The sequence below is a fragment of the Rhododendron vialii genome, chromosome 12a (genome assembly GCF_030253575.1).
Source record: "Rhododendron vialii isolate Sample 1 chromosome 12a, ASM3025357v1".
NCBI lineage: Eukaryota > Viridiplantae > Streptophyta > Magnoliopsida > Ericales > Ericaceae > Rhododendron > Rhododendron vialii.
This window is the reverse complement of record NC_080568.1, coordinates 27,390,285-27,405,991: the sequence shown is the minus strand read 5'-3', so window position 1 is coordinate 27,405,991 and position 15,707 is coordinate 27,390,285. Positions and strand designations below refer to the sequence as shown.

Genomic DNA, 15,707 nt, shown 5'->3' with positions numbered 1-15,707 from the left:
ATTGCAGTTAAGATATTAACTCCAATTATCACTGGGAAAACACATGTATCAATCGACAACAAAGATTTCAAAATTTACACTTAAGGACCCATGATTTACGAAACTACACATCAATTATTGTAATTTCATAATATGTCTTCTTCCGTTTCTCTCTGTAAACTCCATGATCCCTTTGCTCCCTAGATTAATCCCCAATTCATTTTACTTCAGGCTCCGTCCCGGAATTCATTTGAAATACTTATTTTTTAAGAAGGCAATTTCAAGCTTAAAAATAATGTGTCTACGCAAATAATTTTTTTAGCAATGTGGATCTTGTTTGATAGATCTTATCGAGATCTTTTATACGGTGCAAAAAAAAAATTTATTTACATTATTTTTAAGTTTAAAAATATGAAATAAGTACTTATTTTTTAATAAGATGTTCTGGAACGGGGCCTTAATCTTCTTATCACAAACCAAAAGGTTTTGGCCAAGTGTACATGAGAAAACAAATAAATGTTTATCCTCCATGAGGTTGCACGTTCGAATCGTACGGAGACCCAACATTCCAAACCTTGTTTTGTCTTGCCATTGATTTAAGGTTCTTGAAATTAGTTGACATATGATTTAAAAAAAAAAAAAAAAACCTTCTTATCTCTCAATATAAATGCAATACTGCATTCTCTCCCTCTTTTCTTCTCTAACATTGTGCTTGACGATTTCCTTGTCCTAAATTAATGGGTTGCCCCAAGCGTAGGGCGGAGACCAACGCAGCACAATATCCGGTAAGTCCGGAATCGAATCCACAGAGACGGTGATGTGTGCTGACTAAAAATTCGGGTTGTTACTAATAAAACTGGCTCTTAGGTAGCCACTCCTTGGCGATTGATTGGGATTAACTAAAACCTATAAATTAATTGTACTTTTCAAATAATTAAAAGAAAGGTATAGTCGTAGGGTTCATAGCACTCGCAACCAGTCCGAATTAACCTGCTCGATTTGGTGTTCTAAAAACGTTCAACTTTAGATTGAAAAAAGATACTCCCCAAGATGCGAGACCCTATGGTCGCCGTTCACCCATGCGCAGCGAAGAATAGGTTTTGGACCCCCATTCTCCCGTTCACATCGGCTCCGACAGTGCCCGGGTTCGTCCACGGGAAGTATTTTTCCAAACTTAAATCGTCTTTCATTGTTTGAAATTAGGAGCAGTGCTCGAACTGATCACAGTGTGCTAATCACCTCGCGACCCTACCTATACGACTACTCACTATGCATTGACTAAGAAACACAATAAACCCTAATTTGAAACATGTTTCTAAATACAAATAAACAAAAGATACGAATTAAACAAGTACCAACTAACAACGTTATTGAAGAATGAAAATTAATGCGAGTTACCGGCGTGCAAATAATTGAACAAAATTTCAAATAACTTAAAAGGAAAAAACCAAACTCCGAAGAAAATCAATCTGAAACTATAAAATAAAATTCGAAATATACCTATTGATGGCAGCTTCCTTTTTTCTATTTCGTCCGTGGGAATCGTGCGTGAGTCCCCGAAAAAGATCTCGGCAGTCCTCCCTTTTTTTCCGTCCAAAGAAGTCCTTTTTTTTTTTTTAAACAAGTACCAAAAAACAACTTTATTGAAGAATGAAAATTAATACGAGTTACCGGTGTGCAAATAATTGAACAAAATTTCAAATAACTTAAAAGGAAAAAAACCAAACTCCGAAGAAAATCAATCTGAAATTATAAAATAAAATTCGAAATAAACCTACTGATGGCAGCTTCCTTTTTTTTGTTTCGTCCGTGGGAATCGTGCGTGAGTTCCCGAAAAAGATCTCGGCAGCCCTCCCATTTTTCCCGTCCGAAGAAGTCTTTTTTTTTTTTTTTTTAAAAGCCACCGAAGTCAGTAGGCAAAAGATTGGTTTTATAAGGATTGAAGGCTCAAATGTATTCTGAAACACTTGATTTCTCCAAACCAGTCGGCCTTTGTTCCTGGCAGATTAATTCAAGATAGTATTGTTATTGCTCATGAAGCTTTCCATTTCCTCCAACGGAAAAGGAAGGGGAATGAAGGCTTTATGGCAATAAAGTTGGACTTCAATAAGGCCTACGACTGAGTGGAATGGGATTTTTTGGGAGCTTTGATGGAGAAATTGGGCTTTGAGAGTAGGTGGATTCATTGGGCTATGGAATGTGTTTCTACGGTTGATTTTGTGGTGCAAGCGAATGGAGAGGCCCGGGCAAATATTTTTCCCCAACGGGGGCTTAGACAAGGAGACCCTCTGTCCCCTTACCTTTTCCTCCTAGTTAAAGATGTGCTGTCTCGACTCATTCAAAAGGAAATCAACAACCATCAGTTGGCAGGTATGAAAATTAATCTTCACTGTCCTACCTTGTCCCACATTCTCTTTGCAGATGATGCTCTTTTATTTATAAAGGCTGAGTTAAATGAATGTCATGTTGTTAAGAATATTTTGAAACAATATGGTGATGCATCTGGCCAGCTTATTAATTATGAGAAATCTGGTATTTTCTTCTCCTCTAACATATGTGCCACGGATAGACAACTCTTTTGCGATTATCTCAATATCTCTCCTATGAAAAGTGACTCCAAATACCTGGGCCTCCCTTCCTTTTGGGGGAGATCAAAATCAGAAGCATATACCTTCTTGGTTGAAAAGGCCTTTAGGAAGATGCAAGGTTGGAAAACTAAGCTCATCTCGTTGGCTGGGAAAGAGACTCTCATCAAATCGGATGGGAAAGAGACTCTCATCAAATCGGAAGTGCAGGGTATACCAACTTATGCAATGGCTTGTTTCCTTCTACCCAAAAATCTATGTCATAAACTGGATGCTATTACGCGCAACTTCTGGTGGAAAGGGAAAGAAAAGTTAGGCAAAACGCAATTGAAGTATGATTACTTCTTCTATGCAAGCCCTACATTGAGGTTGAATTTCTATAAAATGGTCTAAAAGATAACATAATTAGATCAAACGACTTAAATAAATGCATTTTGGGTTTCGCTTTCTGAAATAATGTCAGACTTTTTTTCAATAAGTAATCGTAGGATATGTATTGATTTAGAATACGCGTAGAGATCGTAGTATACGCGGTCATATTGTAGAATTTCTATACAAAAAGATATAGAATGTAGATACGTATCGTTTTCCGAATGAGATGATACAAATGGTAGAATATGTATCATGTATTGGAGGTTGCTCAATCTATCATTGCTAAGGACTTCAAATCTTAATTCAACCCTCCAAGCAACCATAATCAAGCAATAGCACTAATAATTTAGGCCAATAGTCCTATGAAACTTAACAAAAATGATACTCACACAATAATCTAAACACAATAATTTATACAACCTCTCACATGTATGTGGGCTCCACATACATTACTATGTGTGGATTCCACATATATGTGAGAGGTTGTATAAGTTGTTGTGTTTGGATTGTTGTGTGAGTAGCATCTTTGGAAACTTAATTACTTTTTGCGGCTCAAGACCAAACAATCGCCCAATCCCGCAAAGCCAGTGAGCCACTTAAAGGCACCAATTCCATGAAAAGCATGCCCCGTGCATGTCTCCCCATAAAAGGGTCATCTCTCCTTTTTCTTTTCTCTTTTTTTTCTTCCTGAAATTGAGTTATCTCTTCTTCTTTTTTGGATTGAGAATGGATATTTATTTTAGAGCCTAGCTGGATCTCAAACTTTAAATTCAAATTTAAAGATATCAATTGTTTCTAAGATTTATGCGGTAATTTGGATGTCCAAGTTTGGCACTAAAAGCCCTACCTATGTAACAATAGTGTCAAATTGTATTATGCTCTATACTTTTAAAATTCTTTTGAACTCCTATAATTGTGATTAATATATAATAACAAATTTGGATGTATTTATGTGCTATGTAATTGTTGGTACAAATACTTTTTGGTATAAAAGTTAAATTTATGCTATTTTTTGGAGGCGCATAATTAAAGATCCGCCTAAGCAATTTCAAAAATAAATGTGTATAATATTTTTTTCAAAAAAAAACGTATTAAAATTAGCACTAAGATTTGTGGCTTCATCAATTGGAATTGGTGATACATATTACTATGAACTTGAGATTGTTGCACAAGAACAATAATTGAGAGTATTGAAGATGATAGGGTGTACGTGAGACAAAAAAAATGGTTAAGTTTAATTTTTTTTTATGGGAAAAACCTTTGCAATGGCTTCAAGTACAAATATCTCTTTTCCAAATCTCAAATGTCTCTTTTTCCCAAAAAAAAAAAAAAAGTATATCTCAAACGGGTTTTTGATATTTGACACTTTTTGTCAAAATTGACATTCGGTGAAAACTTTTAAATCCACGTCAAATTTGATTTTGCTTTTGAAAGAGGAGCATCGGCTATCTTTTTTGACCGTTTGAAACTCCATGTTGGATTTGACTCCCTCGATGGAGTTTGCTTTTAAATGATGATGATTCACGCTATTTTCATGTGATGCAAAATATGATTCATTAGTGTTATTTAATGATTATAACATTTATTTTACAAATCCCGATGAATATATTATAAATGATAAAAATCTATGTCTATCACATGAAAATTATATCTACTCAGCTAAATATTAATGCCCCGATCAAACTATTTTCTTACATAAATAACTTATATACGTCACACACACAACCGTCGCAGGAGAAATCTTACTATTCGTCGTTGTTAAACTGTAAAAAGAGTATATTTGTTGTAGTTGTAATTTTTTTTAATTTTATTTTAAATCTTTCGCTCAAAAAATTGAAAGACTAGTAGTATTTCTTTTTTTGAGAAATTTTTAGGTACCGGATGGATATATCTCACGTGATATCCGCTTGGTATATCCAGACCGTCCAATACACTTTTGAACGGTTTAGATTAAAATCCTCTCTCTCCTCCGATCCCAACACTTTCTTTTTCTCTTTTCTCTCTCCAAATCCGAGCCGTCCAAAAAACACAATGGACAGCTTAAATGCGCCGAGCGAGCACCACTGAAAAATTTTCCCTTTTTTTTGACAGTTACTATTCAGCCTATCAATGAAAGTTGACACAAACCGACACCTCCCATGGTCCACCCAGGTACAACACCACCCTTTTAATCCAATTGTAATGTACAGAAAAATGTTCTTTCTCGTTCATATCTACCCATTTCCCCAAAACCTCTCTCTCATCTTCTGGACCCTCTTCTGGAAACCTGTTGCTGGCATTGTCTCAGAATTCATAGCTCTCTCTCTCTCTCTCTCTCTCTCTCTCTCTTATCATGGAGGTTTTAGTGTGCGTGGTTCTCATCTTGGCTAATGCTCTTCATTCAAGTAAGCTCTCTTCCACTGCCATGCCTTCTTGCATTGATCACTTCTCCTACTCAGTAATTTCTTTTTCTTTTTTTCCAAAATCCTGGTTTACATACATAATGTATGTGTTGTAAAGATTTCTGGATTTTCCTACATTTTAGTATATGTAAGTATATTTTTTCAGTTGCCTAAGTGGCTCTGCAGCCAGAAATTTCCTTCAAGCTTTTGACAAATTGTGCTTTGTAGGAGTAGCATTTTGTTCTGTTTGAGTCTTAAACCCTGAGACTCCTTTGAGCTATTTTTAACCCCTTTTTTCTTACATCATTTGAGCTTTGACACTGTTTCCCAAAGATATATGTTGCTATTTGTGAGGTACGGCCAATAGCGAACCCAGGATTTTATCGCACTGGGTCAAGCCATCAAGCATCTACAATATATAATTGCAAAATAACCTAGAAGATAACAAAAACAATAGAACAAGAACTAAAATGAGATATCTATTTATAAAATGTTGATTTCCTTTGCCTTAGGCCTCGTGGCCCTTGTCCATGTTCGAGAAACAATGAGTTCCAAAAAACGGCCACAAACTCTGATTTTCATTCCCATATTGATTATCCATTTAGAGAGAAAAAGTACTTAGAAAAATAGAGTATTTGTGGCTGAAATCCATTCTGTAAAAAAAAGAAAAATGGGATCTAAACTACTCGCCTGTAAAACGGGTCTGTTCCCGGTCCAATTACAGCTGAGCTCGTCTGCGGTGGTGATCGGTATTCCAGGGTTTCTAGATTTTTTCTTCACAGGGTGAGTTCTCCTCCATTCTTCAATTGTTCTCGGGGAAGAGAGAGGGGAAAAAGTGACTGGAAAGTGAAAAGTGGGAAGGGCAACATTGTAATTTGGTGCAATATAGGGGCAAAATATTTGGGGGAGATATTTTATGGGACAAATTTACATAAATACCCCAAAACTATATTACTTCCTATATAAATTTTGCACTGAGTGCGGTCAGTGGAGCCTCTTGCCTCAATGTCAATCCGCCCTTGGGAACAGCCGTAGAATTTTAGTTTAGCGGACAAAAATGTATCACAAAGTTATTCTAGTATTTATGTGTAAAACAGCACTCCTATGTAGGATAAATATACCTATTTGTTTTGATTGAAATATTATTGGACCGAGTTTATTTATTTTGTTTTATTAAGCTTCATGATATCTATTGGTAGGTATGAAGAAGCCACAAAGTAATTCTGAGCAATTTTTATTTTAAACAATTGTTGAATATTGGAGGACTGAAGAGGTAAGCAATAATGCTACTGAGCAATTAAATCGGCCAGCGGATCAAAAAAAGAAGTAAATCGGCCACACCGATTAGGGTGTCCTGAGAAATTATTATTAAAAAACTTGAATGGCCTTATATATTGGGTCACACGACCAAATTTACGTCACTCTGGCAAAATGCAAACTGCTTGGCTGAGCTATGTATGTAGTGTTTGAACTCAGTTCTGTCTAACGAGCCTATTTCTTAACAGGCCGAACCCGGTTCATTTATTAAACAAGCTTCTATGAAGGAGTCCACAGCCGGCCCAGGCACAAGGCCTGGGCCTTGGGCATCCCCAAGATGCCTAATTTTTGGGGCATCTCAATTTTTTGTAGTATTTGGACTGGGAGGACTCTTTTTAGGAAATGCTTAGGGAAAATGATTCAAGTTTCAGAAGCAAGGTCCAAACTATTAAGCATTGATACTGAGGTAGTAGAACTTTTTACTTATAAAATATTATTTGCCTTCATTGTTTCCTTCAATCAGCGACGTGGGACTATAGGTGAGAGGTTTTGTTTTGCAACTTGTTTGTCCCACATCGACAGATAAAAGGCTCAATTGGCAAAATGGATTTAATACTATAGTTTTGGCTTTCTCTGACTGTTTTTTTTTTTTCCGTAAAAATTTTCAAGCGTGTAGGGCACTATTATTAAAACAGGCCTTGGGCACCCAAATACCTTGGGTCGGCCCTGTTACGAGCCTATACAAATGACCTAAGCTTTTTTGAGTCGAGCCGAGTTTTAGAGTATTGAGCTCGGCTTGTTTACCACACGAGCTTAAAACTAGAATTTGAGCTCGAGCTCCACTCAATTACTAAACGAGCCGAGCCGAGCCTCTTGAACAGCTCGGTTCATTTGCACCCCAGTAGCAAAGTGACCTCAATGTACCATAAAGGAAAGGGGTGCAAAAGTGTATGTCAATGTCATTTCTTCTTTTTTACTTCATTACTCACTTTTTTACTCCCTCAAGATGTTAATGGCTGAGGTTCTTCCTTTTTCCCCACTAAATGTTGTTCCATTCATTGTACTCCTCTGAATTTCTTCTCATTGCTTTGGTATTTTGTAACTCTCTTTCTCTCTCATGATCTTCTCTCTCTCTCATGATCTCTTAGGTGCTACATGGTGTATTTGCAAGGACGGAGTGAGTGATGCAGCCCTACAGAAGACACTGGACTATGCATGTGGGGCAGGTGCCGATTGCACTCCTATTCACCAGAACGGAGCCTGCTACAACCCCATCACTGTTAGGGGCCATTGCAATTATGCAGTAAATAGCTACTTCCAAAAGAAGGGTCAAGCCCAAGGCTCCTGTGATTTCTCTGGCACTGCCTCTGCAACCACATCAGACCCCAGTGAGCCAGCCCCCTCTACTAATGTATTAGTATTAGTTCTCCATTAGGACCATTAATATGCTCCACTTGTTTTTGGGTCCCTCCTCTCTCTCTCGGACCATTAATTTGCTCCACTTGTTTTTGGGTCCCTCCTCTCTCTCTCTCTCTCTCTCTTAAAATATTTTTCTGGGTTTTTTTCATCTTGGAATTCACTAATACATTTCCCCATATTGGTGGTTTACAGGCTCTTCTGGTTGTGTTTATCCTGCAAGTGCCAGGTATGCTTTGTTTGCTGGATTATAGTAGTAAGTATGATTTTGACTTAATGAGGGCTTTTGTTAACGAGGTTAATGAATCGCTATAATACCCCTGGTTAATGGTGTCAGCGTCACAACCCCACTTGGTTCTTGGTAGCAGTTGGCACTAGTATTGTCCTTTTCATGATGCAGCTGTATGTTCACGGGGTATTTTGCGCCAATAGATTTAGAAGCCATCAATTGGTAGGACTTCCATATGAATAATGGCATAAACTACATAAATTTGAGACTCAATATCACGAAATGATGAAAAAGTTTCCTGTTGCTCCTCATAGTCTGCTTGACATGTAGGCCAGCTGATGCTCTTTATCATGGATCATGACTACTTGTGAATGGCCCCCACTAAAGGGTCCCGCCATAGTGATTTAGCGTTGTGGATCACCGAACCATATCGTGCCAAACAATACAAATTGACTCTTTTGAGCAAATATTGAAGTTATTTAGAGCTGCCAAACACAAACTATTGAAGCACAAACATGTAAGTGGCAACGCTACCATGACCTTCCGAATTGGCTGAGAGTTGAGGAGCATCACATATCTACTACGTAAAGGTATACAGAGCACTGAATAAACTTTCCATTATTTGGGTCCTCCTTGGTGTTGATTACTAGAGAAATATTGTAAGCACTGGTGCGAGGTTAAGCATCAAATTTTACCTTGGTTGTTTGAATGAAATTTCATTTAGCTTTCCTCCCAAACAAGTCTATGTCAAGCGAGTAGCGAGTTCAATGAGATGGTCCTCTTAAGGTGGGGTGGTTCTCTTAAGGTGGGGATACTAATGACCTCATATTAATTAGGCAGTGGTTATGGTAAAGTTAGTGGTTGATTAGATGAGGTCAAGTAACTCTGAGATTAGAATCTTGAGCGAGTAGTCTAGACCATTTCATTTGCTTTGCTAGGTATCAACAATTACAGTGTTTTCTGGTTGAAAGCAATTCCTAAAGTTATCTCGACATCTTAGGTCATGCACAACACAATAGCCTGAAAATGGATTGTGTGTGCACGTGGTTGTCCAAGACTGGAATGTTTGTTTTCATAGTCAGATATGTTATTATTCCATTGTACTTCATTTTTTCTTTTTCTTTTTTTGTCTCATCCACCTATAGTCCATTCCGTGAGAATAACGTGAAATCTGAATTCTCACATTTTCTCACCTTCCCAGAGAGGTTTTCAATCTCCAAGAAGGTAGCCTGTATTAGCATAATAGGTGGGACATCAGGTCTCGTTTTTGTCTGAGGTAGCCGACCATGAGTGGATGGGACGAAAAATGACGGGTGGTGGTTTTGAATTCATGCCTTTCTGGGGTTGAAGTAGACGGCTCTGTAGTCTGTACCAATAACCTAGTCAAACAAAGCACTGAAATTTACTTGGACAGTGCATTTTAGGTTGGACTTTTATCAGGGTGGTGCTCTGATGTTGTAGCTGCTCCTTTTTGCTTCTTCCTAACTTCCTAACCAAGAGAAAAGTCTGAGAAAAGAGAGTGTTGTTATGGAAACCCAATCTTTGCATCTATAACCAAAATGTGCCCCTATAATTGGTGAAATTTTTCCGGATTAGGATCAGATATGCCTTTCCCAATGATTCAAACTCCTCGTGTCCAAAATGTATTTGGATATCTAATGTGCTGAAGTTTCCATGAATTTCATCCTGGAGAATCTGATTAGTGAAGTGCACATTATAGTTCTATTGAATACACTACATGGGCATAAATCCTTTCAACACTAAAGACAATCTAAGAGCAAAATCCTTCATGGCACGCAACCTAAGCTGTGGAAGAGAGCTTCGATTTATGGTGTGGCCATGCGACCTAAGGTTGCGGTTGGAGTCAGTTCCGGATTCTTCAACCCCCCACCGCCACCCCCCAACCCAACCCCCCAATCCAAAAAAAAAAACTCTTAGACAATCTAGTACTCCTTTTAGAGCACTTATGGAGAATTGCTGCCTAAACTGCTTTGCTATGTCCCCGGCATAACGTTCCCCTGTCTTCCTCAATCTTTTGAGATACAAGGTGTTGCTATTTTAGTGGTAAAACTTTGCGAGAGCAAATACTTTTTTTTTTTTTTTTGCATATATTGTCAAAGGTTATCAAGTCCTCCCCTGCCCATGCTCCCATCGATTGGGTACTGTTTCTGTATGGTTTCTTCTGGCTATTACACATTATTTTGTATAGTTTAGTTTCTTCTTGCTGTATTTCACATTGATTGCACCAGAACATCAATACAACTGGTTGCTGTATTTCAATTTTCAACGGTCTGCGGAAGATGAGATCCAACATCATAATACTCTTTCATTATTGTTGTTGCGCGTTCAATTACTCTAGCTAGGAAAAAAATGTATTTGTTGGTTCCAGAATATAGTTTTAATCTGTGATACATATGTTGATCCCAAATATTACAGCGAGACCTTTGCTCTTTGTTGATTTGTTTCAGCGCTGCTAACGCAACTCCTTCCACAAACACGACGTCGGGCAGTTCTCCTTATTCGACGGGCGCATTCGGACCATCGAGCACAGACGTCAGCCGCGGCGGGTCTATGCTTCAACAGGGTAGTAGCTTGTTCTGTTTCTTAATCACACTCTTGTTTTCAGCTTTGTTACGGGGTTGAAGAAACAGGAGAGGCTGTGGTGGTGGGGCAGATTGGTTTGTATTCTTATGGTTGTGTGCATTTGGTTCTAGTGTTGGTTTGTGGGAATATGTGTAGACAAACCTTTGCTTTATTTTGTTCTCTTGCCCATGCATTCTTATTACTTGGGGAAAAAGATGGGCTTTGGATTCCTTTTGGGTGCTTCTCTCTCTCTCTCTCTCTCTCTCTCTCTCTCATAAGTCATAATGCTGAGTCTACGTTCCTAGCTACAGTATTTTGAAGATCATTGTTTGTTAACAACTTTTTCCCCCCGTTTTTTCCTTTGCTTTATTATTAATGCACATAGAGCGTTTAAGGCTTTGGCCCGACTAATTGTTCAATTTTTGCGGTCTTAGAGCATCCACAATGTAATAATCAAAACTAAAAAATTGCTAAAGTTAGCAATATTTGCTCAAAAAAATGCTCACATTGTAATAACCAAACTTAGCAACTTCTTAGCAACTTATCAAATTTTGACCTTTGAATAACCAAACTTAACAACTTTTACCAATAACCAAAACTCAATAACCAAACCCAATAGCCAAATTCAAAACTAAAAAATTTAAAAACACTTCACATTAGAATCGTCTCATCAAGACGAATAATTTGGTGTGGTCGGGTGCGTGATTGGAACTCGTTTGCAATTGGACATAGATGCATTGCGTATTTGTAGGGGGTTTTTTAATAGGGATACAAAAATAACCAATGTGGAGATCAAGTTTGTTAGGTTTGATTATGAACTAAATGGATAATCAAATGCTGACGTGGCATATTTTGGTTATCGATTTTGATTATTCCCATTGCGGATGCTCGTACATACTAGATACTTACCCCCATCTCCCTGCCGAGTGGGTGCAGAGCGGCCAATCCGGCCGTTCATCTTGGCACAAACGGCTCGGATCGAATCTGTACGCATATAAATCACATACAAATCTGAATTATTCATTGCTTGGTTAAGATCTGAACTGTTGATTGCTGAAATGAGCGGCCGGATCGGCCATTTTGCACCGCTTTGCAGGGGCTGCTTGGCAACATTCCCACTCCAGCAACTCAAGGGCAATAGAAAAACTAAAAGTTGGTTCACTTCTTAAGACTCGTACCGAACACACCTTGAAGAGAAGTCCATTCCTTGTCCTGGTTATTGAGCTAGTCTCGATCAAGGATGGAACCAGGATTTTACCCTAGCAGTGGCGAAATGTATACTAAAAAAATTTAGTGGTGGCGAGACTATATAAGTTGGGCATAATTTTTTTTTTTACATATAATAATTGCATGTTTTGAAATTCTTGTTGTGGCGGTCGCCTCTACTAAACCCCCCCTGATCCCATCCTTAGTCTTGATGGTTATGTTAAGAAAATAACTTTGTTTTTATTTCATGATCAGTGGTTGTGTGAATAATCAAGTATCTCAAAAGAGGTGCATGACCTCTGTGATGACAAGGGGAGATTTGAAGTTTTGAAACTATGAGGGAGATATTGTATTTGACTCTAATCTTGGAGGAGGTATTTGTAATTTGCCCAAATTTATTTATTTATTTCATTGGAAAAATAGTCAAGCCCTTTTAGAGTTTGATGATGTGTTTTAAATTCTAGTTTTATAATTTGAAGTTGAGAGGAATAAATAGAGAGGATCAAATTCGATAATTAGGCAAAAATGGGGAGGATAAAAATCAATAATTACTGTAGTATATTTCTAAAAAGATGAGGTAATTATCGTGAAAAAGATGAGGTAATTATCGTGAAAAAGATAAGTGACTAACGATAATAAGACGAAGATTTTTAATTTTGTACAAAGCAAGAAATTTATTCGGTCCCATTCTGCTAAGAGATACTAAGTATTTATTTTTGAATTAAAGGTAATGTATTGTGAAAGAATAATCTGTCTCGTAAAACAAAAAATAAGTATTTAAAAAATAAGAATATTAGCGGAACGGAACCTAACTCATGGAATTGGGATGAAGTATGTAGTCCATGTTCCTAGCATGTTTGTTTTTCTCATGACGTGAATAAATTTCTCAGATGTTTTTTTTTTTTTTATCCTCAATTTCTCAGATGTTTGATAGAGTACAGGGCGGGGACCAATTAATTACTGTACTTTTTATTGGAGCTCTAACGTTCCAGAAACCTTCTTAAAAAATAAGCAGCTTATTTTACATTTTCAAACTCAAAAATAATGTAATGAAAAATAAATTTTTAATTTTTTTTGCATCATATAAAAGATCTCATCGAGATCTTTCAAACAAGATCCATATTGCATATTTTTATATTTCAATAAGTCCATAATTTTTGAGCTCGAAATTGCCTTCTTAAAAAATAAAGATTTTTTTTGGTTTCTGGAACGGACCCAACTTTCCTATCTATCATTCAAATACTCTGCACAATAAATTTTTTTTTTTCACAATATTGTTTGTATTGGTAGGAATTTCCTTTGTGGAAAGTTAATTACTACAGGGTTCCTATTTTTGCCCACCTCCAACACAGACGAGTCCATTTTATACAAATTTTAATCGAGCCAATCACGAGCTATGTTTGTGTAAGATAACGTGCTATTCGTCATGCACATTTTGATTTTGTAACGGCTAGATAATTTTAGACGAACTCCTAACGAGTCAAACATAATTCCAATTTGAGGAGATTCATTGGTCTCACTACTCTACTCTTCCGTTAAATTCAAATTACGAGCCTGAACGGTGGAGACCCCAATCTAAGGCTGTCAATGAATTGATCAGCTTGCTCGCTCAAATTTTTGGCTCGTTAGACAAAATCTCGATTTGTTAAGGAGCCAAGGAGGCTCGACTCGATTAAAGAGGCTCAACTTATTAAGGGCTCGGTTCATTAAGCCACGAGCCGAACCCGAGCTCAAATTTTTTGCTCGTTTTGGATACTAGCCGAACTCAACAAAACTCGGCTCAGCTCGACTCGTTTCTAGCCCTAGACCCCATGGTCCTCGCCAAGGTTACCATTGGGTCAGGCGACCCCAACATCCAGCCAAAACCCTTGACATATAGTAGCATTTGGCAGGGATTTATGAGAATAAATATACAATTCGTTGTAAAATTACTTGGACTACTCTATTGCCCACTTAATTTCGGTTCGAATTTAACTTGATACTTATTCATCAAATTAGTTCATTAATTTGAAATTAACAACTTAATTTATTACTCCTGTTTTTGGTGCTTATATTCTTTCAGACAATAACCACTCATTATTATTTTTTAATAAATCATACAGAAAACCACTTATTGATTTCTTAAAACATCTCCCTTGAATTACAAAGTTGTGTACAAAAGGTATGCTGTATTTGTATGCTTTGCCGGGTTGTGTTGTGCTTACGGTCCTATGGAATTGTTTGTATGGTCGGCATTCTTCTGGTTGGACTATTTATTTTCTATCTATAATAAGTTTATGATTTATATTAAAAAAAAAATTAGTGTGTTTTTTTTAAGATGGATGCCTTAATTATATTTGATGTCGATTTTATAGATGCTATTCAAATACCTATTCATACCCGATAAAACTCGTTTTTGTTTAGAAATGTCATTCTATATGAAATCTACTCGATCAATGGTTTAAAAATCATCGATACCAGTTCGTAATGATACCATAAAAACACAATATCCAAGAATACGAAGTACAAAGGTTCGAAGGGGAACCGTCAAAACCTCTTCCAATGCTATTTAACGTGGGTGAGAGGGTTTTAACCCGACTACCTCAGCCAGAGGCGGATTTAAAGAGGGACCAAGGGGTCGCGTGCCCCTCCTGGGTTTTGAACTACTACACTTTAGTCCTCTATTTATTTGTATAATTTTCATTCACAACCTAAAATGTTTACACTAGTGCCCCTATATAGTTAGAAATTATAATTCATCAACTCTCATAAGTCTCAAAACCCATAAAAGTAGCCTAAATTAATTTGCTTCACCATTTTTCTCTCCAAATTCACCTCTCATCTTTAATTTTACAAGTCATTTTTTTCATGAATATCTAATAATTACGGTTTGTTTGCTCGATTTTCATGTCAATTCTATTACTTATAGTAAGGGTCATCATTTAGCCCGAAGGCCCGCAACCCACCAAAAGCCCGCCCGGTCTCCTCGGGCTTTTACCCGACCCGAGCCCGTAAAACGGGTTGGCTAGCTCGGCCAGTAGTTTGTAATGGGCGGGCTCGGGCCTATGAATTTTTACTCGGCCCGCCCATAGGCCCGGCCCGTGAGCCCGCCCGTAGGCCCGCACGTGGTACCTGCCTAAAAGCCCACCAACGGGCCCGCCTATTAGCCCAAAATCCCAGAAAACCTTTTCTTTTTTCCCTTAGTTTAGTTTTGCCCAAGGAAATTTAAGCCCATCCGGCTTTTGGCCCGCCGGCCCGCCAAAAAGAAAAAAGCCCAGTCGGCTCGGCCCGTGGGCGGACTTGGGCAGCGACTTGACGGGCTGGGCCGGCCTGGCCCGATGACGACCCTTAATTTATAGAGTGTTCTTAAAAGGTGTGGCTTTTAATTCCAAAATTGATATGTTACAATACGTACTTTTGATTTTTTTTTTTTTATAAATTTATATGTAGACTGCATGTTAGAACTTAAGGGTTTTCAATTTGAACAAGATCGGAAATAACATTGGACTTGATTGTGAAAAAGAAATCGAGAACATGAACAATAAGTGTATCATCTGTACCAAATTTCTGGCTCCGCCATTGACCTCAGCCACTCGAACTGCCACCCCAATGGTCAGAGGCGGATCTAAATAAAAAACAGGCGAGTCACGTGACCCAGCTAAAATTATTAGAATAGTGTTTTTTGAACCAAGGAAATAAGTAATATATATAAAAATACCC

At 37.7% G+C, this 15,707-nt stretch overlaps 1 protein-coding gene across 1 annotated transcript; it reads left to right on the top strand.

Annotated features, from left to right (window-relative positions):
• Positions 1–5,135: 5,135 nt before the first annotated feature.
• Positions 5,136–11,032, top strand: LOC131311970 (PLASMODESMATA CALLOSE-BINDING PROTEIN 3-like). The gene is made up of 4 exons (XM_058339642.1): positions 5,136–5,320; positions 7,723–7,962; positions 8,186–8,219; positions 10,688–11,032. Exons 1-4 carry the CDS (start codon positions 5,269–5,271, stop codon positions 10,860–10,862), a joined length of 501 nt encoding a protein of 166 aa, XP_058195625.1. The 5' UTR covers positions 5,136–5,268; the 3' UTR covers positions 10,863–11,032.
• The last annotated feature ends 4,675 nt before the right edge of the window (positions 11,033–15,707 follow it).